Raw genomic sequence first — 13,225 nt, 5'->3', positions numbered from 1 at the left:
CTTCATAACAAGCTGACAGAACAAACCATGCTAAGGAGAGTTTCTGCAAAAGCACAATTTCCCCGCAGGAGCCTCTGGAGAGGGAACCTTCAGGTATTCTAATTTGCAAGCATTTGGATCCCAAGTAATTAATGACCAAAAGGAGCAATGCTAAAGAAATCCACGAATTTTCCTAGTTCTTGAAGTAAATCTAAAGAATATGGGTCAAGCGATGTGATACCAACTTCCAGAGAGTTGCATTTGGCTTAGCAGAGCTCAATTAACTTTGTACTATTTTCACAGAATGAAGGAAAGAGTAATTACTCTCTCCGTTATTGACTGAGAAATGGAAAAAGCAACAAAACAGTTGGTGACAAATGGGGGAGGAATCCAAAACAAAACAAAACTCTCTGGACTCAAACTGAAACACTAATTAGAGACAATGCATAACTATAGCTAGAAAAAATCTGGAAGACTGTGAATGCTTGTTAGTATTGTAGACTAGGTCCAGTACATTTCCCAGGAGTCTCACAGAGTGATTCAACTATTAGACAAGCACTCAAAATCTTTAAACAATATTTAAAAAAAAAAACCAAACAACTTTGCCGTTTCCAGAAGATGGCTTTCTGCCTGTTGAAAGTTTTCCCCTTGTTATTTCAAGACCCCCATGACTGAATGTAGCTGGCCCTGGATCTAAGAAAAGAGACTGAGTTGTGTTTCTCCTCTGTAGGCTGTTTCTAAGTCTCATCTAGCATTTCTTGCAGTCTTCCACTGTTGTGCTGGCACTGGTGCTGTGCCCAGAGGTGGTAGCAGCGATCAATCATGGTCTGACAACTGCTGTGCCAGCTTTACAAAAGCCAAGGCAAGCACATAGCTTTACTTGCTCTCCTCAACATGATCTCTGTTTAGCTCTTAGCATACTGTGATTCTGAAAATTTTTTTCTTTCTTTTGTACAGGAACTATTTTACTGCCTGTATTTAGTTAATTTAATTTAAGTTGCACAAGTAAGCCTTTGCAAGAAGCCAGTCAGTTGCACCTATCCCAAGCAGCAGTACACAACAATGAGCTTGAGCCCCTCAGACAGATCAATTAAATGGATTACCCTTAATTATATATGCTGTAATATCAGTTCTAACAATTCTCTCAAAAAACACTACTGACATAAAATACATGCTTCTCAAACTTCAAACCAAAACTCATTCATCATCTGAAAAGTATCAACAAAGTTGACTTCTTGGGGACCAAAGAAAGAAATGGGGTTCTGTCAGAGTGTCAAATTTGAACTTGATGTAAGCAAAGGTAAATTCAATGGAAACTCACACTGTTGTTCTTGCTGACATCTGATCTGAATTTATATCAAAGGGCAATCTTTATTAATTTAATAACAATAAAGCTTTGCTGCTTCAATTTGGCTCAAGTTTTGATGAGAAAAAGGAGTTGTAAAATGACTTGTAATGTGTAGACATATGGTGAAACATTTACATACATCTACTGTTTATCTACACATAAATACTGAGCAAAACATAGGTCTTACTGTATCTGTGTTCATTCTTTGCACAGTAATTTATTTATTGCCCTGTATGGGCTGACAGCATGTTAGAGTTTATTTCCACGTGTTTCTAAAATATTTGATGATACAAATTTTGTAACTGTGAGAAGAGTCTGTCTCTACTGATGCATATTAAGAAATCATCTTTTACATATCCCAGGACAAATACTGCTCTCTGTGTGCCTGTGAAGGTGCTGGGGAACATCAGAGGGATTATTTCCAGCAGGGGAAGCTCCTCGCACAGTGTCCTGTTAGAAGCTTTAAGCCCAGAAAGAACGACCCGGGTGTACGTTCTCAGAACCAAAATGCTCATACTCTATTCAAGCGTGGGGAACTATAGGCTTAATCCAATTTAACAGAGCTGTGAGAAAACCCTTCTTTTAGTGAGATCAAATACTTGACAGCTGACCTCCCAGGTCTATTTCAGACTAGCCATATCTCCACCCCCAGCTTTACACAGCACACTTAGATCAACCATGAGCTAAAATATTTTGAACTGCTTTGATGCTAAACTTCTGAAAATAGCAAGTCTTTTGATGTTTGTGACACATATTTTCAAGCTGCCATGTGAATGCAACTTAATATGTTACATGAAAGCTCTCAGCTCTTACGGTTCAGTCCTCCCTTTGCCCCAAACCCTATTCCCAACTTATAGCAGCCCTTTCAAAGGTGCAGGTTCAAACCTAATCTGCTGTGCCCAAGTGCAAATTGCCATAATATTTGAAAATAGCTGCTTCACAGAGGCTTGGCACAGCAGCACATCTGTCTGCCACAGAGCACTGCTTGCATACTTATGGTTTGAGGGTTGTTACCAAGTCCAATTAGTAGTAAAACCAAAACAAGGTAGGGGGTGAGATGGTCTCGCAATGAGTCAAACGATCAGTAAGAAACTCATTTGGAGGCATGTGGCATCTGACTCTGTGAGGGTCCCAACCTGCTGTGTGAGACCCTCGCTGTGAGCCTGGCAGAGGCAGGTTTCATGTCATGATTCAGACACTGACACTAGAAGAAGCTGACATAAGTGAAAGCAAACACATGGAGATGCTACTCACTAATTTCACATTGGTCTCCTTCATAGCCCGAAGGACAAATGCATTTTCCCAGATAGAAACACGTTCCTCCATTGTAACAGGTTGTTGTACAGTTTGCTGAAACAAATAAAACAGGAATGAACTAAGTCACTAACATGAACTCAGTCTGACTTGACCATAATGTTTTCTGCTGCTCATTATAAATAAATATTGAGTAGGTTTAAAAAAGTCACATTAAAATCTATTCATCTGCTTTACAAAGGAAGACTGAAATGCTTTTTCTCCTACATAATGCTTTACATGGGCACACACACACAAGTTAATATAAAGACAAGTGAACAATACAGCAGGGAGATCCCCAAGGACAGATAGTGTTACACCTTTATCAATCCTCACATGTAAAGCTCGCTGAAGGATCAAGTCACTATTGCTATTGAAACTGCCAGTGTCTGATAAAAGGAGCACAACTTAGGACTGGAAGTTACTTCTACAAGAGGATACTTCACTACAGTTCTTAATTACTGCCTTGATAGAAAGAGACCTTTATAAGTTTTTGCTGTGTAGTGACACAGATGTAAATGCTATGTCTCTCACCTGCCAACTTACTTACATCGTGGTAGATGTGACTTTTCACCAAGCAGTTGGGATTCACATTAATCCTTCAAGACACTGGGAGCATTTCTTTACAGTGCATTTTTGAAACATTTTTTAAATGCAGTAAAAGTCTCATCGAGGACTAGATACAAGTCAGAAGGACATTGACAACAACAGTTTGTGCAAACATACCTAAAGGCCTAGGAGGGTTCCCATTATTTTGCTGAAAAGTCTGCTAGGACCTCTTGCATTTAGTCTTTACTTCATATAGTTCTATGCAATTAACGCAACATGATGATTTGTAATCTGCTCTGCCATGAGAAGATCAGTTATATTTCTGCAGAAAACGACTTCTTTTTTTTTCTACATGGTAGTTTGGACTGTTCCAAATTACTGTTCTGAACAACTGATTGTTCCTTTTTATCCTTCCTGAGCCACAAAGCATCAACAAAAAATGAATAGCCTGCTTATTTTTTTCAAGTGTCCAGAAGCAGCAAATTAATGTACTAAATAATTAGTAAAACTAATTTTACTCCAGGGAATTAGAATTCAAATAGAGATAATTTTTTTTCCTAGGCCAGAAATACAAGTGAATTTTGTGGGAGGTCCCACAGCTTTCAGTGGATGAACTAAAGCGATTATCTAAATTACTCTTCACAGAGCTGGCATATACGGATGCCTGCACATCCAGCTGAGAAAGCACTGAAAATCCCTACATTCTTCCAGTAGCTTCCAGGTTGTGCTAGATCATCTATTTGAAGTATTTGAAGAAGTTTTAAAATTTACTTACTTCATCACTTGCCTGACTTTCCAAAATCCACTCCTAGAGGGAAACTAACACAGGTGAATAAAGAGAGGCTGCTGGATATGGAGTCTGGGGGCTTTTAGCTGGCAGTTACCTTTGTCACAGTTGATGCCATAGAACCCTGGGGGGCAGATGCAGAGGCCTGGGGTAATGCAGAGCCCACCATTCATGCAGCGAGGAACACACAGGGCTGAGGAGCAGGAAGAACCAAAAAAGCATCACTGTGCTGGGATAGCAACTGACTATTTAAATACACAACACACTGACTCCTTAAGTTACTTTTCCTGCTGCTGAATGTAATAAGTCACCTTTGCAAAGCATCTTTGTTAGTCAATTAAATCAATTACATCTCTGGTTTGTATCAGGCAATTTGTATATAGTGTGACTGAAAAAGTGAAGACTAAATTAAGTTCAAGTCTGGTTTCATATCTAAGCAGAAATTGTCTCTTGTACAGTTTAACTTCAAACAGGGGAGAGCAAATTGCCCACCTACCCCCACTGGATATTTGAAGCCCCCCCAGACCAGTCTTCTCTGTAACTGGACTCTGGTGCTGCAGCTGGTGCCTCAGCTCTGCAGACAGGACTGTCTCTTTAGGGGCTGCACTCAGAGGTGCCAGTAATTCAGTGGGGTTCCCAGGCAGGCTTTACAATGAACCCTCCCTTCTCCCTCTGCATACCTGATCATAAGTACAGCTACCTAATTTAGGTTAGGGAAGCCTGTCGCATGGCCTGGTTTGGTGGCCAAACTGTCCTGCATGCTCCCTGTGAACCTTCTCCAGAGTCCCTGTGCTCTCCCAAGACTTCTCTGCAGTTGTGGCCACCACATAATGCTGTTCCAGGGGGGCATGTCAGGGGCAATGCTTCGTTTTGTGGTTGCCCACAATTAGTACATGCAGAGAGGTTGAGTCCATACTAGTGAGTTAAACAGCACCCAGGCATGGGACCAAGTGGGGGCACAGGATCATCCATCTTGTGAAATTGTTGGTGCCATTCCTGGCACAGCTTTGGCCCCAGCCAACCAGCAAACCCTTCCAGGCACGGCCCTGGGGAGAGCAGCAGCCACGGGCTCCTCCCAGCAGGCAGTTTGGAGGGTTTTCTTTTGGAGGGTAAGAGAGTTTATTAAACACACAAATGTAAGCTGTGCCATGCCACCTGGCCTCCAGGCCAGAAAACAATCTCTGATCCTTCATACTTAATATTTTGGATGTAGCCAGAGTGTCTGAGAGTAAAGGATGGCAATGGAATAGGATGCCCAGGGGGATGGTTTGCTCCATCTCAAGTTGCCCCAGGGAGGTTCTGCCACTGGGGGAGGAGGAAGGAAGAGATAGGAAGAAGAGATGGTTTCCTCAACAAGTCACACCAATTTCCTGGTCCTTCACTCCTGGAAATGTCATTTGGGGCTATTAGTCACTAATGGAAGGAAAAAGGCGCCTCTTTAATCCTCCTATCTTCGTTGTCAGCCTGTCTCCAAATTAGATCTTATCTCCAAATAAACAAACACAGAACAACTAAAGTCCTGTGCTTTGTTTCCCAGCTAGTCCTCATTAGCAGAAGAATTTTATTTAATCTTTTTGCCAGATGGATTCCCTGTGATTAAGGATCACTTAACTATTGTGTCAGTTTTTGTTAAAAGTAATCTCTTAGAGAGAAAACATTTTTCTTGTAAGCAATTAATGTTTCCATTAGCCCATGGACAATAATAGTAATTCTCTTACATGTGTGAACTCAAAATACATGAAATCTTCAGAATACAACATTATTATTTTTAGGAGAGGCTACAGTGCAGTAGCTACAGTTTTGTTGAGATTATGGTAAACAAGACAGTTGAGAAGATTTTTTAAAAATTACCTTTCTCACAGTGAGGCCCGTAAAATCCATCTGGACATTCACAGACATGTCTTTCGTTGCAAAACCCTCCATTTCTGCATCCTCCTGGACACTCCGCTTCATAAAATATAATGACAGTCTTAATTGAATATTATATACTACAGCTGTTAGCCAGCTCTCAGTAGGATCAATATATTCCTTTGATACAACAGTAAAAATATTTGCTGACAGACAGGCAAATGCTGACAGAAATGGAAGTTCAGCTAAGACCTCCTCAAGGATAAATTAATTTCTTTTTTGTTAGAGGTTTCATCATGTGTTCAGACAAATGCACAATGTGCTTGTTGACAGATTGTGCATTTCCACTGCTCTGCTGTTCTGTAGGTGCATGAGCAATGTGGATGCTCTGCTCAATCCAGCACTTTCTCCTGTGTGTGGAAATGAGCAGGCAGCTCAGTGCAGGACTTGCATTGCTCGTTAGACCTGCCCTCAGTATACAGGACCAGTTTCAATTTCTGCAGCCTTAAGTAGACTGCACTGCAACTTGCATTGCATTAATTACTACATCTGTAACAACTGAGGTGACAAAGTCATGAAACCTGTATTCAAATGAAAGAGTTTCTGACTAAATGAAAGAAGGCCAGAAAGGAAGATGAAAGCATTCCTGCACAATGGTCCTATATCATCATCCAACTTTTATTTCATATCTCAGCTATTGATCAAACACTGGTAAGAGCATTTGGCAACACTGGCTGGATTATACAAGGATGAGAAATACCTCTGGGTACCAGCACCATCCTCAAAACACCAGAATCCATCAAACAAGAGGCAAACTAAATTGAATCTCTTTGTTTCATATGGAACACCATGAAAACATGACTGCTGGGTAGAAAAACAATTACTCAAAAATACCTTCCCAGATCTCTCACAGAGAAGGTGGCAGGCAGGAGATGCTGCCTACTCCCATTAGAAAACTTAACAACACTAGTGATCAGTGGTACCTGGGTAAACCACAGGGCAGCTTTAGTAGAGTAGTCATGACCTTCTCATCTTGATAGTATGCCACATGACGCTTCGAGTGACAAGGTTCAAAAACTCCGAGGTAGACCGGCATGTCTCAACCCAAACTCAAAGGTCATCTATCAGACAGCAATTTGCTGTAATGTTGGCATCACAACTTTTTTCTCTTCCTTTAGTGTAACAGCGCTGTAAACATTCATGACTGACAACACCTGTCAACAAGCACCCTTACCTCTCTTTCCATTGCCTCATCAGGAAGTGCTGGCACCTACCATCCCTAGGCTGTAAAGATATACCATTGATTCACAATGATTCCCAACTGAATAATACCTGAGTTCAAACTGAAGCAGTTACAGCCTTTAAGATGCACTTGTTTAAAGTAGCAAGGAGTAGCAGGATTTCTATAAATTCAGGAGGGTCAGGTTGCCTGAGACATTTTTGCAGCCCACAGAGATTCTTTAAACTGTAACTCCTACTAATACAAAGAAAAACATAATCCTGATGATTATCCCTTCTAATATTTGAGTCAGGTGACATATCTGTTATTTAGACTCATACACAAATGAACCTCTGGTTTTGAAAATTTATCTAATAGATTATTAGAGCCACAGGAAACGATGCCTGCTATGACTACGCACAGTATTCTGCTGCACTCATATAATTTTAAATTGGTCTGCTATCCAAGGCCATAGATACATGAAGCAAAAAATGTTGCTTTAAAAGTAAAGTTGTTCACAGCAGCAGTAATAGTGGTAAAGGCTTTTCGGTCTTATTGTGTTCCAACACCATACTCTAGGACTCCTTCTGGAAATGCTTCTCTCTTTGTACCTGAATGCAGAGCTGCTATTCATTACAGAAAATGCATACATAAATACATACTATTTCAAACAGAAAAATGGAAAAACATAATTTTTTGTGTGGCCGCCTCTTAGCCACAACAAATCCTCTCCTCTCCTGCAAAATTGCTCCCTTGTTCCACTCACTTGCTTTGGCAGGTGCCCTTCTGGATGGCCAAGAATGAGTGGAAACAGTGACCAGGGCCCCAGCAGGAGGAATCGGAGCTCCTCACTGTGAACGACATCTTTCAGAGTAAGGAAACTCACCCCTGCTCTAACACCAACAGGTAAGGACATTCTCATCCCTCTCAGCACCTGTCCCAAAACACTGCAGTGTCCACCTTACCAGACAGAGGGCAGGAATGGGAGTTATCCCAGTACGTGCTGGGATAGAGCACGTACTCTAAAGTTTGGAAAATCATCCTTGTGTCTCTCAGCTGGGTCTGGAAACAAAGGACCGGGACAACAATCACTCCCAGCTATCCTGATAGGCCATATGATGTAATACTGTTAAATTGTTAAATATTACATCTCATATCAAAATGGTAACAGCAACAACAACTAATAGCACAGAAATGATAACTTGGATGAATGCTACTACTAAACTGAGTTTGGAGCCCTCTCTCTTTAAGCCACATTTTTCCACAATACAGACCTGTAACTATGCTGTCCCTATTAGATTGGGGGGATTAGATTAGATTAGTGTTGGGACACTGTTTCCAAAGTTTATTAAATTCAGTATCTTTGAACTGAACTGAAAATAAAAAGATAGCAAATGTTTTGTGTTGCATTTACATCAGACACACAACTTCATATATGACATCTGATTGAGTTTGCTTCCATTAAGACCCCATTTTCCTTCCTGTTTCTCTGCCCACTTCTCCCCCCTTCTCCACTTTCCCTGGGCTAATTGGCAGCAGCAAGGCTTCAAAGGAGACAAGCAGCTTTGCTACTTAGGTGTAGTGAGGTTTCAAAGAATAAACAGCTCCTGCTCCTGCTGCTCGCTCTTTGAAGCCACGCTACAGTGAATTAGCTCAGAGAAAAGAGCAGAGAAGAAAGTGTGAGACTGGGAATGAAGATTTAATAGGAGAAGAATAAAAATCTCACTCTTTGTACATCAGCCCTGTCATGGGTTAATTTGATACAATTGCACATGACATGGGATAACTGCCTTATCTTAGATAATTGATTTTTCAATTTCCACAGCCTCAGTTTAAAGTGATAATTATAGTTGTTTGTAGTGTATCAAATTAATCCAGAAAGTCTTATTACATAGTGTTTATGGTTCATAGATTGGTTGATTAAACAGGTTCCCTCCTTTCCAAGTAAACACTGTAATAACTTCATGGTGACCTTCTACTTGCACATCCTTGTGCATTTACTGCTTGATGAATGCAAGTATTGAAGACCAACTTCCACCACCTTACCTGTATACAAAACCAAGAGGTTGCTGTCTGAGCTCCAGAGAAGGTAAAGCCAACTTCTGCAGAAATTTTCTGATTTAGGATTTTTGCATTTGGTTTGGATGTGCAAGTTAAGATTTAAGGAACTGTTGAACTAAGGCACCAAACAGTATTAATTGAAGTCAGTGTCCCCACTACAGATCCCAGAAGTTCAGTTCTCCAAATTACGTGCCTTTTCTGGAAATGTTAGCCTCGACTTGTTTTCACAGGACTAGCTCTCCTCCAAGCACCTCAAATCATTTGCTAACAGGTGCTTTTCATATGATACATTTCTACCAATATCCTTGATGTGATAAGCAGTGAACAGAAGGAGAAATGCCTCCAACCCAGCCTGCTAAGGGAAATGTAGCTGACAGTAAGAAAACGGTTAGTAAACACATAGTAAATGAACAGTAAACCCACAGACAGAGCCAGAACAGCCTGGCATTCACCACCATTACTATACATTGTGTGACCACTTTATTTCCATCTTCTCTAACCCTTATCCTGAATGAAACATAAGAGAGTTAGGTCTAACAGTATTCTGGCACATTCTCTTTAGTGTTACCTTGCTGACAGGTTTTAAAGAAGATGGCATTCTGAGGGGTCTGGAGAATAATGTTGCCTTCTGAATTCATTATGATCACGTTCACTTCAAATGCAGCTACCCCATCTTGTTTTCCAAGGCAAGGAAATCCAACCTGAACGACTTAAAGGAGAATAATAATATTTATATTTACATGCATATGTATCTATATACATATAAAAGCATACATTGAAATACTAAAAAATATAGATAATATTTATATTTAAGCTTTAGAGTAATGCCATTGATGAAAACCGGTAACAGAGATACACAGATCATCTTATTCATAGGCGGCTCTAGGACTGGAAGTACAGCAGCACAGGAGATGAGTGTGCTCATTTACTGACATAGCCTCAACAGTCTACAGCACAGACAGCAATCTTAACATAAACATACTTTTGCTTGCAGATGAGGCAATTACTCATGTGGAGGTATCTAAGGATACACCAAAACAAGCTGGAAGACTACATTTAATTTTCTAAGATGAGTTGATCACTTCTGAGTGTAAATTTTGCAGGCTCTCATATGACTTCTGCAAAAACATCTTACACATTTTGGGAAAAAAAGTTACTTTAGATAATGTTTTTCTGGTTTGGATATTGCAATTAATAATTAAATAAGATACTGATTTAATCAAAACTTACTCCATAAAGTGCTGGCAAGGTGGAACACTTGATAAATAAGATCATGGGTGCGAATATTTCAAAAGAAGACACAGACACACCACTCTGACAGAACTTGTTAAATGTAGTGACATTTGGAGATTGCCTTTCCAGGAAAAGTATTCAAACACTATGAACTACCAAGAGTTTAAGTAAATAATTAAGGCCAGTAAATCTGGAGTATTTTAATGAGGAAGCAAGCCCAATACCTCAAAGCTATGAAATGCTCTACTGTGATTGTCACAAGTAATATTAAATAATCTTCAGATGAAATTATTTTATCTCTTTTCTTCTAAATTGGTTTTTCCTAGCTGCTTTGTAAGCTAGATCCAGCTAATAGAAATTGTTTATTCATTTCTTCCTAAGCTGGCCTGAAATTTCAGAACCAAATGTTGAGCTAATAGTCCTACATTTGGTTTGTTTTAAATTGCTTATTATGAAAAATTTTGCAAGTCATATTTGGGCCATTTTTGTTATTTGTTGCCTTGATATAATACAGAATAATTTATTGCTGAAACACATTCTGCTTCTGGCAAGTCCTAAGGACTGAAAGGTCTGTTCCAGTTTTCATTACAAAGTAATTTCATTGTTGAGGCACTTTTACAACAATCTTTTAAAAGACAGTTACAAAAAGCATGTAACCGTCTGGTAAGAAGGAAACTCTTACAGTGGATTAAATACAGTTTAAATGCAGTGAACTTCTTAAACTGTAGTAATCTTCTCACAGCGCAAGTGCAGGAAATCAGTGCTTCTATTGTGATATGTGTGACCTAGCTGACCAAATTGCAATGGCGAGGAAGATACGGGCAGACGTTTAATGATGGCACTATAGTCATATCTAGATTTCATTGAATCAGTAGCAAACCCCTGAACTCCCCTGAGATTTGGGTGTGGGTTTAAATGCCTAGGGCAAAGACCAGGAATGCATTTCTAAGGGCTAAAGTCCAAGGGGACAGGTCAGAAACTCCTTATTGCAGCACTCTGCACCCTGGAAGCAGCCGTATTTTCGGACTTCCCATATGTCCAAACTCCTAGGCACAGAGAAATGTAGTAGAGGACCCTCATGTGCACAGTAAGCACCTGGATCCTGGCTGAGCTCTGTGGTGGTTCAGAGCTAAAATAAAGTCCCTAAACTCTGCATGAATCTCTGCCTTTTTATGCCTGTTTGAATAATACTAAGCACGCACCAACAGCACTAGAGTCAAAACAAAGCACAGAGAAAAAGTCCCTTGCATCCAGAACCATAGCTGTGAGCTCCCATGGGCTACCAAAGCGCTGAGCAGGGCTGTGGCAGGGCAAACCTCAGGTCTGGTCCCTGCTTCCCAAATTCAGGGTGCAGTTTACATTTGTCAATCACTGGCTAAAATCAAGGAGAGGGAACCACAGCTCAAGACTTCTCTCTGCTAGCCATCATCCCACCACCAGGCCACAGAATTGCCTCTCCTGCATGTTTATATTTCTGCATCCTCTGGAGCACTTGCACCCAGAGCTGCAGAGCAGATGGTTCTAGCAAGAGTGAGGAAAAATTAACTAATTTGAACAGGTACCTAAGGAAACCTAGTGATTTATATCTAATTTAATTTTAGCTAGTAATTAGAATGCTCTCCTGGGATGTGGAGGATGCAGGTTTAATCCTTTTTGTCTGGAACCACATGCCTTTTCCTTCTGTTCAGAAAACAAAGGTTCCCTAAATTGTCTCCAGTAGAGGCAGATTGAGAGTAACTCCTGCATGTCTGCACAGCTCTTCAAGTCTGCAGGCCACTTAGTTAATATGCAAAAGCCACCAGTCTCAGGGGTGGGATTGCTTAAAGGACATCTGAATTACCAATCCCAGTAGCATGTGGGGTCTGGAGAAGAGCGGGAGTCCACGCCCAGCCCTGCAACCCACTGTCCCTCTCTACTAGCGTGGCAGAGTGAGCAGAGATGTTGCTGCACCCAGAGAAGGCACCAGTTTCTCCCACTGAGCCAGAGAGAGTTTCAGCACCTTTGGTTGCTCAGCACATATGTTTTAATGTGTCAACACCAGCAGCGGGCAGGAAGAGAAGGTGTCCTGAGCCTGGCCCGTGGGCTGGGGGGAGCTGCATGAAATGCATGAAGCAGCACTGTGCCACCATCCCAGGCACATCAGCTTGCACCGGCAGCACTGGCACGGCACTGCACTGTCTGGTGCACACAGGGACAGGAGGGGCTGGCTCAGGTCGCTTAGGGGGCCAGCTGCTTCTCAGTCACAGGCCACTACATTTCTTCTGGGCACAGACCAGTAAGTGGTTTTACTTTCCTGAGTGTGGTGTTCAAGACATTAATCACTGTGACCACCAACAACGCCTGACTTCGTTTTGAACTTGCTGACCTCAATTTGAACCATCGGATCTTCGTAGGCTTTCCCCTGTGAAACGAGCAGCCAGCTTCTCATTGTACAGGTATCCACACTCCTCTCAAACATCTTCTTTTGGACAAGCTGAGTAGTCTTAGCTCTTTAAGCTTTCACTGAAAGGCATCTTCTCCAGACTTCTTAACATCTTACCATGTGTCTAGCTTTAACAATACCCATGTTGTGAGCGCTGAATCCAATAGCAATCCTGTGATTTGGGGACGGGATTTTCAAATGAGTCTAAGGAACTTAAGTGATTTAAACCTCATTTAAATTTGAGGAGAATTTGATATCTCATTAAGAATATATTGAATTGGAGAAAGCTGAAGGAAGGACAACAAGGCTGCATCCAATGAGGAGCAATTGACTAGGTTGCAACTCTTCTGTCTGGCAAAGAGAAAAATTAGGTGGAGCATAATAGACATCTACAAAATCAAGACTGGTATGGATAGGATCAACAGTATGGATTGACTGCTGTCTCTACCAGTACAAGGACCATCAGATGAAGCTGCCACAGCCAGA

At 41.0% G+C, this 13,225-nt stretch overlaps 1 protein-coding gene across 1 annotated transcript in view; it reads right to left on the bottom strand.

Moving 5' to 3' along the window:
• The window catches only part of WIF1 (WNT inhibitory factor 1), a 47,373-nt gene that overhangs the window by 5,352 nt on the left and 28,796 nt on the right, over positions 1–13,225 (bottom strand). The window contains exons 4-7 of the mRNA XM_074825456.1: positions 9,653–9,793; positions 5,808–5,903; positions 4,054–4,149; positions 2,582–2,677 (exon numbers count right to left, since the gene is read on the bottom strand). Coding sequence (XP_074681557.1) covers positions 2,582–2,677; positions 4,054–4,149; positions 5,808–5,903; positions 9,653–9,793 — 429 coding nt within the window. The remainder of the gene's footprint in view (positions 1–2,581; positions 2,678–4,053; positions 4,150–5,807; positions 5,904–9,652; positions 9,794–13,225) is intronic.

Source organism: Strix aluco, chromosome 5 (assembly GCF_031877795.1).
Source record: "Strix aluco isolate bStrAlu1 chromosome 5, bStrAlu1.hap1, whole genome shotgun sequence".
NCBI lineage: Eukaryota > Metazoa > Chordata > Aves > Strigiformes > Strigidae > Strix > Strix aluco.
This window is presented reverse-complemented; position numbering and strand designations above follow the sequence as displayed.